We start from the raw sequence: 18,528 nt of genomic DNA on the forward strand, positions 1-18,528 counted from the left end.
TGTAAAGTACTGAATTACTGATAAAATTGTAAAAAGTAAGCAATTCCTTCATGAGCATGAGTGGATTAACCAAAAGAAAATGAGCACTCTTCAAGGTACTGCTTCACCCTCTCACACACTTAGGCCCCTTCTCCCTGCGGCAAGACAAGCAAGAACACTTCTACTTGGTCTAGGGCAAGTAGAAAAGCAAGTGGCTATGGAAATTAGAGGATAAAAACATTACACAGAGAGATGAAACAAAGAAACAAGGTGGAGGAAGTCAAGACAGAAAAGTCAATGGAGAAAAGCTTGTCTAGAACTGCAGAGAAAAATGCCCAACTCACTCTCAGGTTTAATTCATCTCACAAATGGCCTTGGACATCTCTGAGCCAAAAGCCCTCTAAAACAAATTTTTTACTTCACTGAGAAAATATAAGAACCATCTGTCCCAGATGACACTGCCTGCTGCATCTCCCTAAAGACAGAGCTCTCAGTAAGGCAGCCTAAGTTTAGTGCTGCACTAGACCTCCCAAGCTCAAATACACAGAGTAAAGTTCATCAATTTATTCAGCAGTGAAAACATGCTATTTATTATCTTCTTCAAAGGCACAAGAAGATTAAATCAATCATGAGTCTAAAGACGAAGTGTTAATGAAAAAGCAGTGACCTCCTGCTGTTTGGCAGCTGTCCTCAATGAATACCAGCTCTGAGGAACTGTGCATCACACAACCCAAGCAGTGCTGCTGAGACAGAGTCTGGAAGAGATGAGACTGTATATTCTCAGGCATTTTAAACTGCATTGTCAATGATGCTGATGTCATTACAGCAGCTTCAGAATACATTCATGAAACATATACTTAAGATGTTGCTGTCAGATGAAAGAACAAATTTAATAAAGTGCCATTCAAAGCACTAATGACTTTCTTTTCCCTCTAGGAAAGGCTAGGGCAAGGGCAACATACAAACTTGGAAGGGAAGAAAGGCACAGGTACTTCACACAGCACCTTGAGCACCATGGAAACTGATGATGGCCTGAAATTACATTGAAGGACTTAAAGAAAATTAAGGAGATAATCTTCCCCAAAGTTTCCAGGATTCTCACCCTTTGAAAAGTATCTTTTTTTCTCTCATACAAGCTGAATTATTTTCTTTATAGAAAGACAATGAGAATGGTACTAGCTCATTGAAAAAAAATGCTACAGATTAGAGTTATTAGGACTTTTTATGGTCCAAAGAATGGCAACCTCAGTTCACTTGTTGTGAATGGCTGAGACCAAACCACTGGCTGACTCATCTCTACAGTAAAGATGTTTACACTCCATATGTAACATCATCCAACTGTAAGGACATCTCCTGAACCCTGAGATATCAACATATCTGAACAAACAGAACCAAAGACTTTAACATACCTGAGAATGAAGAGTACTTCCAAGGCCAGGAATGTAATAAGATTCAAAGAGTTGGATTTTTGTGAAGTATATAAAAAAAGTAATTAACACTGCACTAATATTTTTAAGAGCTACAAACTTTACACCTTCACAGACTAAGTTTAGGGCAATCTTTATCAGTCAGGCAGCAACCAGAGACCTTTGAGTTGCCTGCAATGCATTCTCCCATCTGTCCCTCTGAGGCTGCTGCTACTGCACCACTCAAAAAACTCCTCCAGAGGCTGAACAGATATAATCTCACACAAGAAGTCCTAATGTGCAAAATCCTTAAGAGTATTGGTCATAAAGTCAGAAACCCTCATATTATCATCCTCTATTTAATTTGTTTACAGCCATCATTGTTACTCACAATGGCAATGCCTTTCCTCAGAGATGTGAGGTTTAGCACTTTAAAGGCAAGTGCTAAACCTGCTCATCCCCTTCTTGTTCTTGATGAGGACGTTTGCATTTTTGATTTTGGGATACAAAAAACCCCAAACACTACCAGCTCTGCGCACTTACAGAAAAGGCTATTTTATTCCTCATTCAGTAGGATCCAACCACTCCCGGGCACAAACAAGGCTTGGCTCCCAGACACAACGCCCCCTTCAGAAGCTGTCGCCGACACAACGCCAACCCCACTTGTCACAGCCCACACCAGCCTTCAAAATCAGGGTGATGAGACTTTAAAAGCAGAGCTGTCTCAGGTGACAGGTTGTGGGAAGCATGTTGTCTCCTTGTGCCCCAGCAAAGACAGACATAAAATCTTCTTTACATACTCCTGAAAACATCAGGATAACCCCAGACCTCTTGTCCTGGGTTTTGGCTGCCCATCTGAAAATATAGAAGCTCTCCTCTAGCTGAATGATCATTCTCTACTTTTAATTATGGAGTACAATTAGAAGATAGACTCTTGAAAAAATGATGGTGCCTTCTGCAACTCAGACAACTTGAAACTTTTAATCAGCTGGATATCCCCATTCTGAAAACAGCTATTAAACTATTATGCTGGTTTTTAAACTGGAGTCAGCTTAAGTACCTTAAGTCAACAGGCAGCATGGAAGCATTTACAGCAGAGAAAACTCTCCCTCTGCTGCCTCCTCCTTCAAATTACATGTCTCTCCCCTCTAACAGCATCCAAAATATAAGGACTTGATATCCTATGAAATTGGAAAATTACAATCAATGCGTTAATTGCACATCTAATTAAATAATCAACATCCCTAAAATGCAAAGGCATCTGGGCACAGACATGTGCTGTGTGTAGAAAAACCTGTAATTATACTCTCAGTTGGAGCTGTAATTGCTTTTTTGATCAAGAAACCTGGGAATGAAAGGTTGCAGATTATATGAAATGTAGACCTCAAGCAGACATAACAGCTTTCCAACATGAACTTGAGGCAAGCACAAGGGAAGTAAACTATTCAGCATTTCTATTGTAAACACAGAAAAAGAAATAACAGACTTAACTTGCAGCAGTGGAAAGCTAAGTTAGACACCTGGAAAAGCTTTTAATCAACAGTGAGACAGATTATCAAGGGAAGCTAAAAAATCTCTTTCCCAGAAGGTCTTAACGAGTGGAAGTGCACACATTTTAAAGGGATGATTTTGAAGAAGATAGATGGTCTAGTTAATCTCTTCACATCTCAGCTTTGTTGCTCTTTATCCTTCAGAGCCTATCTATACAGTAACACATACAGCTGGCTAAGAGGCATGAGGGTACATTACTCCCCATCGGTGGTCTGCAGGACAACCCTGCTTCCCACAACACAACAGCTTGGTTCACACACTGCAGAGCCCATTTTTCCAACCTGAGCTTGACAGAACATGGAAATTACCTCACAAAACTGTCCATGCATTCTGCAAGGTCAGTCCAACACACAGGGATCTGGCTGAAGGAAGTAAGTGCCTTGATCCTCTATGAACTTCCACAATTCTTTCTCTGGTTGAAGGTAAATCTCCTTTCTCAGCTAGAAGTGGGTGTCCTTCTGCTCACTGAACAAGAAACTATTTAACATTGTTTCCTTGGTGTTACTCAAGGCAGGATGGCATGCTTTATTAAATTATCACAGCCAGACCCTACCATTACAGTTACACCACCATTACGTGCAGTGAGCTAAGGGGCGCTCCTCATCATATTACTAAAGTAATTCAAGCTTAATTGGTGTTTTGACAGCATACCAGTGAAGTTAAAAAGTCCCACTACAACTGAAGTACAAGGGCAGCATCAGGTCAAGAGCTTCTTCTCTGAACACTCATCTTAGGACAACAAACCCCAGATTTCTCAAAGTAATTAAGTTGGGAGCATATCAAGCACTAAAAGTCCAGCTTTTCAGCTACTTCACTTACTGCTCTGATAACTCATTTCCAGAATCTTACATCAAATAACCAGAAATCAATTCATGGATCTGAGAAAGAGGAAATGGAAAATACTTTCAAAAGCCACAGTGGCTTGTCCAGCGTCATGTAATAACAGGGCAGGGGAATAACAACTAAAAACCCTACAAATCAATGTCCAGCTACCTCTGCTAACAGGTTGTGTCCTCTACCAGCACTTTCCTTCTCATTGCTACATATGCCCCAGCTTTCAAACAATAGGGAAACAACATTGTTTACTATCCTACCTTCGCCTTTATGTCTCCTGGCTTAAGTAATATGCTTTTCTCTTGGTGGGAATAATTTTGTGTATTTATATTCCCTGCAGAAGGCAGCAGTTGATTAATGAACCCAAATGTCCCACAAATACTTGCTGCAAACCCCATACAAGCCTCTGTCAGTCTCTGAGGACACCATTAACACAGACATTCAACAAGAAAAAAAGAACTGCCACATCAGGGGTCTGACAAAGTCAACTCCAGCATATTAATATTAACCATATTAATAAACTCAGACACACTTTTCACACCACCAGTGAAAGCATTTGACAAGCTCACATTGGACCTGAATTAAGGGGCTCTGGAAATCCAGTCAGCTCAGCTAACTGGGAGGGGCAGAGGAAGAAATTTAATGCAAAAAATTAAAAATGCCTGGACTAAGAAAGCCTCTGCAAGAGGATGAAAACCGCACTACAAACCAGGCTTTGATAACATAGCTGACCTGAGTCAAGTCACTGAGAGGCCAATTGGCCCCTGTGGCAAAAGTCTGTGATGGGAGGGGCAAGCACAGCTGGACCAAAGCACACACTCAGATACTGATGGGGATGATGGGGTTATTCCTGTATCTGCTGCTCCCAGGTCACAGAAACCATTCCAACCTCCCAGAGAAACAGACATAAAGGCCAGATTAAAAAGGGATGATTCTGGCAGCTGTAAACAGTCGTATATTAACAAGCTATTACTGCTGCAAGCTAAAAATAGTGTGATATAATTTGGAGGAGTAACATGTATCATGTATCCATGTCACAAAATATGAAGCAGAATTGTACTTGCTTAAAATTGAGTTCCTTAAATTAGGCATAACAAGATTCACAGTGAATACACCAGCCAATCCATAGGTATTTGTGTAGACAAAACTGGATCCCTCAACTACCCGTTTTATGAGATACCACAAAAAAACTTGCATGATTTCAATCTGTTGCACTAACATAATATACTGAATAAAAATAGAAAAATATAAATAAATTGCATTAAAATTTAGCACTCTCAGTTTCTCAATAACAGTTTCTCAAAAATGTGTTTGCTATCTTAAAATACAAGGTGAATATTGACTCATTAACAAAAATAAAACCCAGATGGAGACATGGTTAAAATAAACTGATCTTTCACATAAAGCAATTTCTATTTGTATTTCAAATATTCTTGTATGCAACAACCTAAAGCATTAACTAAAGTGAGGCTAAATGAATTGAGTCTTGAACTGATTTATCTAAATTTGCTCCTAGATGGACAGCTCTATTATATCCTTTTTAGTGCATGTCCCTCATTTTGTCTCTATTGCTTTTCAAGGTCTCCTATAAAACAATTTTCAAGTGCTAGCTTTTAAAAAACTTTTAATGACTATGAATTCAATTGCAATTTACTGCCTGAAAAAGAAATTGAAATCCCATAGGGAATTCCTAAAATCTGATTTAAGAACAAACCTGTTTACAAAGTGTACCATATTTTCTGAACTGTTACCACTTGAATATTTGTCAGAAAACAAAATTGTATCTGTGACAGGTTCATTACCAGGCATGAGTCACTAAGAACACCCATTCTTCAAGAAACCCCTCACGCAGTCTAGCATCCTTAATATCTGCTGTGAAACTGTATGGAAAAGCCGCCACTCAAGAAGGGCTGCAACATTATTTCCACAATTTCAGTTCAGTGAGAGCTTCTAAGCAGCAAATACCTTTCCTACACACCTCTGGTTGTGTTTGGAAACCCACAGGGTCCTGCAATGTGGCAGCTTGGCAGGAAAGGCAGGCAGGTGGGTAGAGTGAACACAGGGAGGCCACGCTATGAGGAACAGTGATGGAGGCTGTGGTTCCATGGACATTTCTGACAGCCCACTAGGAGGCTGTCTGGATGACGAAGTCCCTATTCTTTGCTCCCACAGGCAACTGTCATATAATAGCATTCATAAAAAAACCCTGTTTTTAGATTAATTAGAAAGGCCAAAGAAACCAATTTGGAAGCTGTTCACTAACAATTAATAAAATTACTTTCTGATTTCTAGCCTGGGTTTGTTCTTATGGCCTTCTGTTCTTGTGCTAACATGAACCTTTAACTTAAATAGTTGCAAACTTGCCAATATTTACTCCCATGCTCTATTAGTACATGGCAGCAACATCTGCTCTTAGATTCCACTCTACTAAGCTGAGCCATACTTGTTTGGTCTCATCTCACACAACCTCAGCACCTTCCCACCCTGAGCTGCCCTCTCCAACTTGTATTCTCTGATGTTTGCAAGAGACCCCATTTTCTCAAAATCATTTGATTTGATTCGTACATGTCATATTACAAATATTAGAGAAATACAGGCAGAAGAGACCTATTGCCTACCTTGCTTGCCACAGTGTAGCATGGAGCATAAAGCAATTAATTTTACTAATTTCCCATTTGCCAAGAAAAGTTTTCTTTTCATAACTATTTCTACAGCCCTACTAGTGATGGCAGATTAAATGAGTTTACACTTACCCAGAAGAGCCCTTCCCTTTCTTATTGATCCACTGCATAAACACAGCTTAAGCAGGATACTCCTGTTTTGAGTACATACCCCCATAGTCAGAGGGCAGCACCACTGCTCACCTGGTGCTACATCATCCTGCTAACCTGAAAGCAAAAGCCACCCAGTCAGCAAGAGACACTCTGCCTAGAGCACTGCAGTAAACTGGCACTCAGATTTCCCTCAATCCTTACAGCCTCTGGTACCTGCACACTTGGGCAACAGATGAGAATCTCAAGCTACATTTGGGATTTCACCCCAGCTTTATGCCTAAATTATCTTTAGTTTTACAGCACACAAAGGATAGAGCTGTCAACAACCTCAGGAAATTCCTCCTGCAGAACAGATATTGATACACTGATGTTCTCAAGTGCCTTTCAGCAGAGGAGGTGTGTTATAAACCCAACTTAAGGACTGCCAGGAAAGGCTGCAGGCCTTTTCCTACAGATTCAAAAACCAAGGAAAGGAAGAACTTGTCCCACCTTTACCACCTCCAGATTTCAAATTAAACCAACAGGGAACCACTGAAAATCCCTTTTGAAAGTGTCAGTCATTAACCATCAAAGCAATAGAAATGAACACACAGTTTGACCCAAATCCAGCTCATCTGATCAGTCCTCCACAATGTCACAAAACTATCCAGACTAAATATGAGCAGACAGCAGACAGTACATGTGTGTCTATTAGATGGCTTAAAAATCCCATCTGAATGCCATGAAATGAGTCTGGATGCAAAGAAAGTTCTTATTAACTCAGTAAGGGTTAACTCAGTAAGAACTACATCCTAATAGGCAGCATTCGTTTCCTGCATCACAATTTGCTTGAATGCTGTGCAGAAAATAAAAATGCTACTCTGACATACCTGAACAATGGGATGCCACCCAGAGGGACCCAGACAAGCTCGAGGAGTGGACCACGGGAATGTCACGAGGTGTAACAAGGCCAAGTGCTGGTGCTGCCCCTGGGCTGGGACAGCCCCTGGTGCCAGCCCAGGCTGGGCATGAGCAGCCCCAGAGCAGCCGTGCCCAGAAGGGCTCGGGGGTGCTGTGGGTGAAAGGCTGCACATGGCCCAGCCATGGCACTCCCAGCCCAGAGAGCCAAACGTGTCCTGGGCTGCACCCAGAGCCCCGTGGGCAGCAGGGCAGGGAGGGGATTCTGCCCCTCTGCTCTGCTCTGCTGAGACCCACCTGGAGCCCTGCATCCAGCCCTGGGCTCCCAGCACAGGAACCACAGGGACCAGCTGGAGCCAGCACAGAGGAGCCACCAAGGTGATCAGAGGGATGGATCATGGCTGAGAGAGTTGGGATTGTGCAGCCCAGAAAAGATAACGTTCCAGGGTGACCTGACTGTGGCTTTTCCAGTACCTGAAGGGAGCCCAAAAGGAAGATGGAGAAAGACAAGTGACAGAACAAAGACATATGGTTTCAAGCTGAAAGAGAGTAGGTTTAGATTAGATATTAGGAAGAAATTCTTTACTGTGAGGATGGTGAGGCACTGGCACAGAGTGTCCAGAGAAGCTGTGGGTGGCCCCTCCTTGGTGGTGTTCAAGGTCAGGTTGGATGGGGATTTGAGCAACCTGGTTTAGTGGAAGGTGTTTCTGGCCATGGCAGAGGCATTGGAATTAGATCATCTTTAAGGTCCCTTCCAATGCAAGCCATCTTATGATTCTATGATTTGATTTTACATGCTATGTAGCACCATGCAGAACTGGAGTACTGATGTCTTCAGGCATTGTATTATGCAATTTAATGGCTTTTTGACCTTTGAATATCACTTTTACAAAGCAATCATCTTACTTCAATCTGGATGCACGTTACTGGAAGACTTCAGTTACACAATCCATACAGGACTTCAAAAATGGGCTCAGAAGCATGCCCATTTCAGGTAACCCTGCCCTACATCTAAACAAGTTGTGTAACAACACAGCTTGGAAAACAAGAAACAACTAAGAGAAAAGCAATACTAAAAGCAAAAATTGTCAAGTCCTAGCCCTTTTATTTTGGCCTTCTGGCTTTTCCTATGAAGTTATGTTACTATTCAGTGCATTTGCTAGCATTGCATGAATAGTTATTGCTTCGTTTATGATGCTCTCACTCAGTGCTGGTTAGCTCATCTTTTAAACTCTTGTGCTTTGTAAGCTGAAGCCCACTGCTTCAGCTCTCTGGTGCAGCATTTCTTGTACAGATTGCTTCAGTAATACACAGAACTGGGAAATATCCCCTCCTCCCACACAGATCCTTAAAAATAAGAGTGTGAAGTCTGGCTCTCCCAACAGCCAATGCTATTTTTAAGGGCTGCGTATGTGGCAGGTAGGAGTTCCCCCACCCACCTCTCCCATTGCACCCCTATTTTGAGCAGAAGCAACTGGCTTACTCCAGTGTCAGATGAAACTCTCAAAATTTTTCCTGATAAGTACAGGCATGAGTGTCATGTCGAGGTGATCAGGACACCACAGGTTTCTGTGCCCCATTTCAAATCAGATGCAACCTCTATCACTGGAGCACACTGCTGTAATTCTGTTCACCATTATAGCCACAAAAAAAGGTGCAAAGGGAAGAGTTTTGCATAAGGTGGCAATGATTGTCTCAGCTCCATTTCTAGTGCTGTCCTATGGCCTTTAGAGGACTCAGTCCACTCTTCATACAGATTTGGGTTTCATCTTTACTGAAAGATTCACCACTACAGCAGGTCCTGAGAAAAGACTATCAGAAGGTTTCTGGAAGAGTCTTGGTACAAATGTGAATGCAAGCTGGGCAGCTTCAGACAAGAGAAAAGAGCTTACTGTAGTTTACCTCAGTTCAGAGGGATGAGCTATGTGCACACAGCTGGTTCCTTCAGCCTACCACACTCAGGTCATTTCTGTACACAACCACCACAGAAACTGCTGTCACCTGACAGCGTATGAGAAATGTTGCCAGAGAAAAAAAGGCAGAAATCATGGATACACAGTCTTAGCAAGAATCTAGGAGTTGTACAAGACAAAGGTCTCATCTATCCACCTCACCAGCGCACTGCTGCCACCCACATCTTGCTCTCTGATCAACAGAGATACACTTGCATCGAGAGGAACAGAAGTGACTAAGATACCTTTTACTTCAGAAAGCACCAACTTGTCACAATCAAAACTTGTTTTACAGGACCATAACGAATGTGAATGAGAATATTTCTTTGGTCTAAGATGTTCAAACAGTTGAGGGAGTGCAGAGAAGAGTCGCCTGAAGGAGTGTTACATCTTATCAGTCAATGCATTTTTGTAAACCAGGGCAAACCTAGCTCAAAATTTCAGTGTCACTCAGTATTTAGATCAGGAACGAGAGTCCTATTCCTCCCTTATTCTAGACATACCTACCTTAAAAAAATTAATAGGTATCATGACAGTCCATTTGCAACCAGTGCTGTCATTATGACCTTAGAGAAGCACAGAGTTCAGCAAAGTGGATTACCTGAACATAAAGTGAAGTACTGCCACAAAGAAAGAGATGCACCTGATTGTGGAACACACCATGTTTGCAAACTGTATCCCAGATATTGCACAAACACCTACTCTTTTTTTTAAGGAAATAAATGGAATAAACTTCAGAAGAAAAGCAAACTGATACTGGATTCCTATTTAAAGGCTTCAAATCAATTTTGACTTACAGATTATGTGCAGTTTACAGCACGGGTCTAAATAAGCAAAAGCCCCCTGAATTCATTTGGGATTTTTTCTAAATACCAACAAGAAGATATTGAGAAAATTGAAGGGGACCGATGCCCAGTGTGCCAGGGGATACAGATCATCAACACCAAAACTGGGCTCTTTAGCAGAGATGTCAATATATTGATATGTTTGGAGAAGCTTGCAGAAAGAGCAACTGAGCAGGCTCCGAGCTGCTGTGGTCACCATGGAAAACATTCCACATTGCTTCACAAGAAACTATTTCTCTTAACTACTCTAAAAGGGGAAAGGCTGCTGATCTTTTCCACTGGAGGTAAGGTTATCAAACACCAGCTCAAATATCACAACAGTAGCTAATGAAGGCACAACACTATTTTCTGGTGTGTACATCCAAATAATTATTGCTTTGCTCTAATGTTCATTGTAAAAAATTATATTATTTCCTATAGAGTCTTAGGGAATCTCAGAAAGGATAAATAAAAATGGCTTTTAATGGCTTTTATTCCAAACAGAAGTGAATATGTATTTTATTTAAGACATTTGGAGAAGAAAGAAGCTTTCCCCCATTTGAGCACAGCCTGTCAGCCGAACTGCTCCTGACAGAGACGCAACAACAGACATAAATTGGTCAAACCCCAGGGAATCACTCCACACTAAAAGCTGCTTCAGGAAAGGCACAAAGGGCTTTGGAGTGTCTCAAGACTTGCCAGCCTGCAAACTCAGATGCAACAGAGAGAACCAAGATTATGGCATGAGGAGATAGTCCCCAGTACTTCTGTATTTGAATGCTTTCTAAATAACTATTGTTGTGCAATCCCTAATAGATCTGAAAGCTGCATTTTCAGAAAGGATTTGACTACTATAGCCACCTAACAGCAGACAGCCTGCAGTACTGCTGGCAGCAGCCCTCGGATCATGCCTGACCAACAGGATTTCCACCTGAGGGTAGGAGCAGCAGATTCATGACCACAAAAAAAGTTCTACAGATCCCCACCAACACTGATCCCTAAACAGTTGATCAGGAATGTTGGTACTTTGGTGGAGGTTAAGATAACCTCCACAGATCATTAGATAGAAAAGAAGGAAGATATTTAACCGGAGATGTACTTCTTCTGCATGAAGAGAAGTTTCTAGTAACTCTCTGTTAAGAGTCACAGTGCTTCAGTTTGCTTCTTTGCCACTGCGTGGGAGGCTTTGAAAATGCAGAGCTTACTCATCTTCACGGGACTGATAAAGAGACACCTAGCCAACAAAGCTCAAGGAAAATAAAATGCCAAAAGTAAATTATTGCATGGACTGCAAGATTCATGAGAGGTAGAAAGGGACAGCTTCCAGTCTTTTACTGAGTGGCTCAAAACAGTTTGTTTTCCACAGGTGCACAGTCCTTGGTTTTACAGATCAGAGTGCCTGGGTTCAGATGTGGAGGCTGATTTCACACAGGGACAGGCAGACAACATACAATCAAAGTTGCAACCAAAACTGGCACCAGACCCTGCTGGTCTCTTCACCATGACTTTAAGTCCAGCAAGGACTCCTTAGGACATCCCACCATTGCTTATCAAGGGAATAGTGATGCTTTGCATCAACAGCTTGCTTTCTCAAAACCAAAAGAGAGTTCACACTACAAAATCACCAACACATCACCCTCCCAGGACCAGGGTTTTAAAACTGAGACCCTCATGGTTCTTAAATATTTGCAGGTGCTTGATCAGAGGCGAAGCCATAGAGCATGAGAAAATCAGGCGAAGGATATGACTGGGTACCTCCAACACTACAGGAAAACCCTGTTTAGAACCTGCGACTGCAAGTGATCTTCATATTCCAGAAAACTACTGTCATGAACTGCCTCTGCCATCTCAGTTTGTGACCTGATTAGGTATCAGTCAAGAGAAAAAGACTATTGATATTTAAGGGAATAGGGAAAAGACAAATTATCAAAATAATTGGTATACAATGGCATTACTTTAAAAAGGAGGAAACACTGCTTCTGTTACTTTGGTTTTGAAACAAAAACTAGTCAATTAATGTATTTAAGATGCTGACAAAGAGAGGAAAATTATGCATACGACTTTTTCCCCCTCAACAAATTCAATATAAGTGGAGAAAATCCCAGATCCCATACCCTCAACTAATATTTAAATATACTTAAAACAGTTGGTAAGAGAAGTAACTTGATGATTTAACTGAATTTTTGCTCTTCTTTGGTCTGCCAATTCTTTTGTTATACAAAAGTCAGATTCAAATTTGTATAATTTTAGAAGTCACATAGCTGTGTCCCTAGCTGGAGGCTATTTCAGTTACTGAGGGCTGCAAGTTGAAGATGCAACAGCTACGTTTTTGTTCTTCTTCTGGAAAAGAAGCTCCCACTGAGGGACTGCAGCAGATGAACTATCAATTAATCTCTCTTTGTAGTCAAAGTTCTAAGTGTGAAGGTGAGGATTACTGAGTCATTCCTTGCCGGGCTGAAAACCCTAGTTGATTCTAGCATAATTAAGTTTCCTCTTCACAGAGAAAGAGAACAAGAAAAACAGCAGAAGCGAAGAACAAAACGTACGTGCATGCTACAACAAAGCTTTTTAAACATGCACAGTAACAAATTCCTGTGCCATTTTGTAACTGTCACGTCTTAATTAAAATACTACATTTCTCTGACTCATGGTCAGAATGTAGGATGCATGTACATTATTCACATGAATATTAATCTTTTCCCAGGTAGGAGGCTGAATTGCTTAGGGGATTTATAATCACATCACATATGGAAACTTCTTGGGTGTCTTTTTCGTTTTTGGACTTTTTCTTTATTGTTTCAAATTTCAGTCAGATCATTAACAATTAAGGGTTGCAAGAATCATTCCAGTTGTCTATGTGATAGGAGTCCAGCCCCTCAGATCTGTGAGGTGGAGCTCTATGCATGTTCATGAAATGTTACAGCACATGGAGAAGGAGGATCGCAGAAATGTGCTGGAGACATCCGTTCCAACACTAAGGAGAAAACCACATGCCCTGAAGTGCTGGAACAAACAAGGATAGTCCTCTTGAAAGTTCTTAGGCACTGACAGAAGATGGAAAGATATTAATACAGCGACCAGAGAAATGAGACAGGATCTTTTCTAGCTACCAAGAGAATTACCTGCTTAGACTATCACCACAGGGACCTTTAAAATCCTGATCCTCATCTGAAAGTCTGTCTTTGCATCACTGACTTTCAAACAAAATCTGTGGAGAAACTGATGACTCAACTTGCGCGGAAAGCAAATAGCAGAGATGCTCCTCTAGATTTGAGCATAAGTGCAGAGAGAAATGAGGATGCAAATAAATCTGAGGAAACTGTGAGAGTCACCCTGATACCTTAGAAGGAAAGGAATTAGACAAGCTAGAAAACACTAGGTGATTCAAGAACACAAACTAATAAAAACGGAGTGTCTGGAGCTCAAGAGAAAGAGGCTTAAAGGACCAGGGAGTTCAGGAAGCTGATGAAACAGCATCACTGGACAAAAGTCAGAACTTGCCCCAGTGAAGAAACTTCCTGCTTTCTAGGAGGGCTTGAACTCTCTTCCTGAGGAAGTTTTTAAGGACAAAAATAATTGCACAGGAAAGAAATCAAAAGGCTGAAAATTAAACATCGAGCAACGAATACAAAATATGACAAATAAAGGATGGATGCCATTCATAGGAAAAGGTATCATCAGGTGGCATTAAGAATGCTGGAAATTTGATGCCTTAATTGCTTCAGGTCTTCAGTGAAAGGGACAAGCGCAGTCAGGCAGGTGACAGAATTAATAGTGTATTGTTGTGGGGGAGTTTTTAAAGGAAAAAGGTTTAGAAAGTTATTAAAAAGAGGCTGCAGTAAAGAAAAAAAGAAATAACCACCTTATCTCTGTTTAGTCAGAGGGCTCTGATAAACATTTATCCTCAGGTTCCATGTTGCAACACTGATAATCACTAAGCACTAAGAACTTGAGAAACAGGCAACACGCTTGAAGATTTGAAAAAGACAAAGCAACTATTTATGCTTAAAAAATAATAAGAGAAAGCCTTGTATAATTATAAAAGCACTAACTTCACACACTCCAGGTCCCTGGGGATTGAAGACTGGAACAAATAATCAAATTATTTGCAAATCTTCTAGAACATGAAAAGGAGAGAAATAACTGTGAGCAGGGTTTCATCAAGAGTAGAACTGTGTCAAATGCATTAACTTCCTTCTATGACAAGGTAAATTATTCTAAGGGGTAGAGAGAGAATAATAGAACCTTTATACTCTGTGATCTGGATGAAGCTGTTAAAATAGATGCAAACATACTGGTAAAAAATTGATAATCATGGCAGCCAAATTCAAAGAACGTATGGAGAAAGATCCCTCAGGCAACTCTGGTAGCTCACAAGCCATCAGCTTTGGTTTTGTCACAGACAACCTGAATTATTTATTCGAGTAAATGGTAAAGAAGACACAGACAACAAAGTGCTTACAAAATAGAAAAAAAAAAAAACAACAAAAAACATCTTCTGTAAGGACAAGGCAAAGTCATAATTTAGCTGTAATCCAACACCAAGACAGGCTATGCAACAACAGACAAAACTCTTTTTCAGAAGGAACCTCAGTTCTGCAAAGCGTAAAAGGCTAACTATACATCAGTAATAGCCTGTGATAAAAAAAGCACCATCACAGCAGGACAGCCAGCATATCCTGGAATATCAGGACCACAGACAGGAGAACAAAGTCTTGGTTGCCCTATAGTGCACATGAGCAGGCTTGCAGCTGGATTTCTACATTCAGCTTTAGACACTGCACTTCAGGGAAAATAAAGAAATGAGTAGGAGAGAGAATAAAAAAAAAGCCAGGCTGATGGAAAGTGCCTAAAAATCCTGTCAAGAAAAGACTAAAAGAGAAAGGGTCATCTAGTTAACACAAGAAGTGCAAGTGGGGCTTTGTCCTGTTTTTGCAGTAGCCAGTTATTATTCCAGTATTCCTTGTCCTAATCACGAGACATGGATTTATATGGAACAAGAGAGACTAGAGCAGAGGTAAGGAAAAGTCTTGGGACAGAAAAGGCAGCTAAGCCCCAGAGCAGCCTCCCAGAAAGCTCCAATTCCTACGTTTTTTGGTTTAAGGGAAAATTTGATCCATAGTCGTCAGCAGTGGTCAAGGCAAAGCAAATAATGACATTTTGCTATACAAACTAAACTACTGTTTCAGTATCATCCCAAAGCATGTTATCCTTCCAATTCAGCAGAATCACAAACCAATGGTGAACCACCTTATGGCCCTTCTACTCTCTCAGAAAAAGAGAGAGATCCATGGATAGGTGGTGTGGAATCTCTTGTCCCTTGTCTGTGCACTTGTTTTCCATATGGTAGAGAATTAAACTGTTTTGTTTGCATACTCTACAAAATCATAGCAGAAGCTCATTTCTTCTTAAATACTAGCGGTGTTCTTCACTTTCCATGTCATACTGAGAGTTTTTGATCCAAATCCTCTCTACTCAGAAGTGAAGCCATTGTTAGATGAAAAAGCATTTACAATCCAGATAAAACAAGAGAAAATCTATTTTGCCTCCCAAGATGCAAAGTAACAACAACAATCAGTTCTTGAAAATTTGCAAAAATCCACAAGAGAAAGTCCTGATTGTGACAGATACTGTAAAATCTTTTATAAAAACAAAACAAGTCATCTCTAGAAGAAAGTAGTATTTCTAAGTGAAATATATTAACTCTGCACTTGGGCTAGCAGGCAAAATCTAGAGAACATGAACACCATATGTTATCTTTCTGTGGGCATATAGATGGATAAAATCATAAGAATTTTTTTTTTAATCCAACTTTTTTGGTTCTCAAACAGTGTTTTCTAAAACAAGAGTGTTTATACTGTTATAGAAAATGTCACAACCTTTTCCTTTTGACTTCCCAAATCAAGACTATTTATTTTTAAATCTTACTTTCATGAGATGGAAATACCAAGACTTACTATACACCCACTTTCAATAAGTATATATAAAAATATTTGATGCAAAGTTTCCCAAGGAACATTTTCACACGACAAATAATACAGATAACTCCTACTAAACTAACAAGCTATCCTCAAGTTGCCTTGAGAAAAAGTCTTAATTTCAAACAATTTAGAATAAACCACTTAAGTCCTAGACACTGTTATTATTTACAAATTCAGAGCTGATTTCTCAGCTTCTGCATATTTTCTGATATTCAGCTCTAGTTCCACACAATAATGTTAAAAATGTCTGGTAGAACCAGAGAGCCCTAAAACCATCACAACATGCTGCAGTCCTACACAATACATTCAATACTATTTCTGTCTGCAAAACATCAAAACTGTAAGAGGTGCCTTGCAGTGAAGAAGAAGTGAAATCTTGGGCCACAGCAGCTCAGAAAAGGAGAGAAGCAATACTCCATCCTACCTGTTGAAGCTGGAGTCGGACTTTGCTAATGGCTCTAATCCAACGGGCTCTTGCTGGAGGAAACGGTGGTGGCTCGATGTCACCCTGGTAGCTGAAAAGCAAGAAACAGGAAATCACTACATGGAAGATACTTACCTGTAGCATTAAAGATTCTGGTTGGTTGGTTACAGCTTCAGCTCTGAAGGAACCAACAGGCTCCAGTCAGCACAGCTGTGCATGTGCTTTGGGAAGTGAGCAGCTAAACGAAAGGTTTCCTTAAACTCAGGAGCCACCCTGGGAACTGATGAGCTGAAAGATATGATCTGTACACAATCTGAACCCAGGAGGAAGATGATGTTTGTGCTAATATGAGGAAAGCAGTCAGTGACAGCAGACCAAGCCAATGCAACACAATGGTACCGTAATTACAAATATAAAGAGGTGGATGGAAGATTTTATACCTCCATGCCTGTTGCAGTTTTCTTCTAGCCACTGCCCCTTCCTACTCCTCCTGCTGCAAATGTACAGCCCTTCTTTATTGGAAACACTGGCAACAGGGCTCAGCCCTTAGTTTCCTCTGTGCATTGAACCTCTGTCTCTCCACTCCTTCCTACAGCTTTTCAAGAGGACAGGCAGATCTGTCACCAACGTACCACCTCAGTGCCCAAAGCACATCTTGCAGTCCCTAAGCTTGTGATACCTTGGGCCTTTGGTTGCATTCCTGCTTTTGTATGTTGCTGAGGTGTAAATCACAAAAACAAACACCTCCTGCCTGCAAAGCACCTGCCCCACAGTGCTGAGTGTATAAAACAACCCCATAGATGAGACCAAAACACATCCATGCTACAGATGTAGCTCAGGTGCAGCTCTAGGGATCAACACTCAGAGCTCTGTTCCATGACTATTCCACGGAGACAGGAGAGCACTGCCAGAGGGTGGGGAGAAAGGGAGCCAGTGAGGCAGGAGCATCCAAGTTAGATGCCTAAATTAGCCTGAAATAGACTATGTGAATAACCCTTCCTGTGAACAAATATAGGCCAGCCATTCTGGGACAAGACTCCTGCTGCTCTGTTAGGAAAAGAGGAAAGTGAATCAGAGTTTAAAAACAGTTTAACACTTCTCTCGTCTTGTTTTCCTCTTTTCATCTTTAGTGTAAGGCTTGCCTACACATGAACTCCTGCAGTTAATTCTATCATCCAAGCACTGTGACACCAGATGTACCCTCCAAAGGGTACAGACAGGCAGACATCTTCCCATGGGTCTAACTGCACTAGATTAAAAAAAATACCTCATACTTCTGAAAGTAAAACCACATACAGGGGCTGCAATGACTTGATTACCTCAAGGAAAAATGTCACTCTCAAATTTAAGTAGTGAAATTTGAAATTTCTATAAAACCTGTGCAAAACCCAGTACTCTACTCTCCCAAACTTATATTACATACTTTTGAAGCCTGTTTTCAGTACTGTTGACAGCTTGGAAAGCCAAAGTACAAGGACAAGAAAAGCTCCCACAGTGAGTCAGACCAACATGTCTATTCATGCTGTAATTCTCTACAACTTACAACTACATAACACTCACTCCAATGGTGGTAGTCTACAAGAATGGAACCAGTGAAGCTCTAACCATGAAAATGCAATTCCTGGTTGTTCAGGCATAAACTTGATCCTACATGAGCAATGGAAGCAACTATTTAGGGGCTGGGGCATGTTCATCAAACCAGAGACAGGAAAATCCACCAAATGAGCTCCAAAGTGCTGTTCCTCTTTACACACACACAAAAACCACAGTTTTAGCAAGTGTGCCTCTTTGCACACAAGGCAAACGTAGCTTCAGCTTAGCCAATGTCCCATAAGTAACTGGTCCTCTACAACAGATGTTTCACAGACCAACAACATCAACTCAGTTGTCAGAAGAGGCTGCAAGA

The 18,528-nt window shown here is 40.9% G+C and overlaps 1 protein-coding gene across 1 annotated transcript in view; it reads right to left on the reverse strand.

Moving 5' to 3' along the window:
• Positions 1-18,528, reverse strand: part of UNC13B (unc-13 homolog B) — a 206,775-nt gene that overhangs the window by 109,560 nt on the left and 78,687 nt on the right. Inside the window, exon 10 of the mRNA XM_058044077.1 lies at positions 16,623-16,713. Within this exon, the coding sequence (XP_057900060.1) occupies positions 16,623-16,713 (91 nt within the window). The remainder of the gene's footprint in view (positions 1-16,622; positions 16,714-18,528) is intronic.

Source organism: Melospiza georgiana, chromosome Z, assembly GCF_028018845.1.
Source record: "Melospiza georgiana isolate bMelGeo1 chromosome Z, bMelGeo1.pri, whole genome shotgun sequence".
Lineage (NCBI taxonomy): Eukaryota > Metazoa > Chordata > Aves > Passeriformes > Passerellidae > Melospiza > Melospiza georgiana.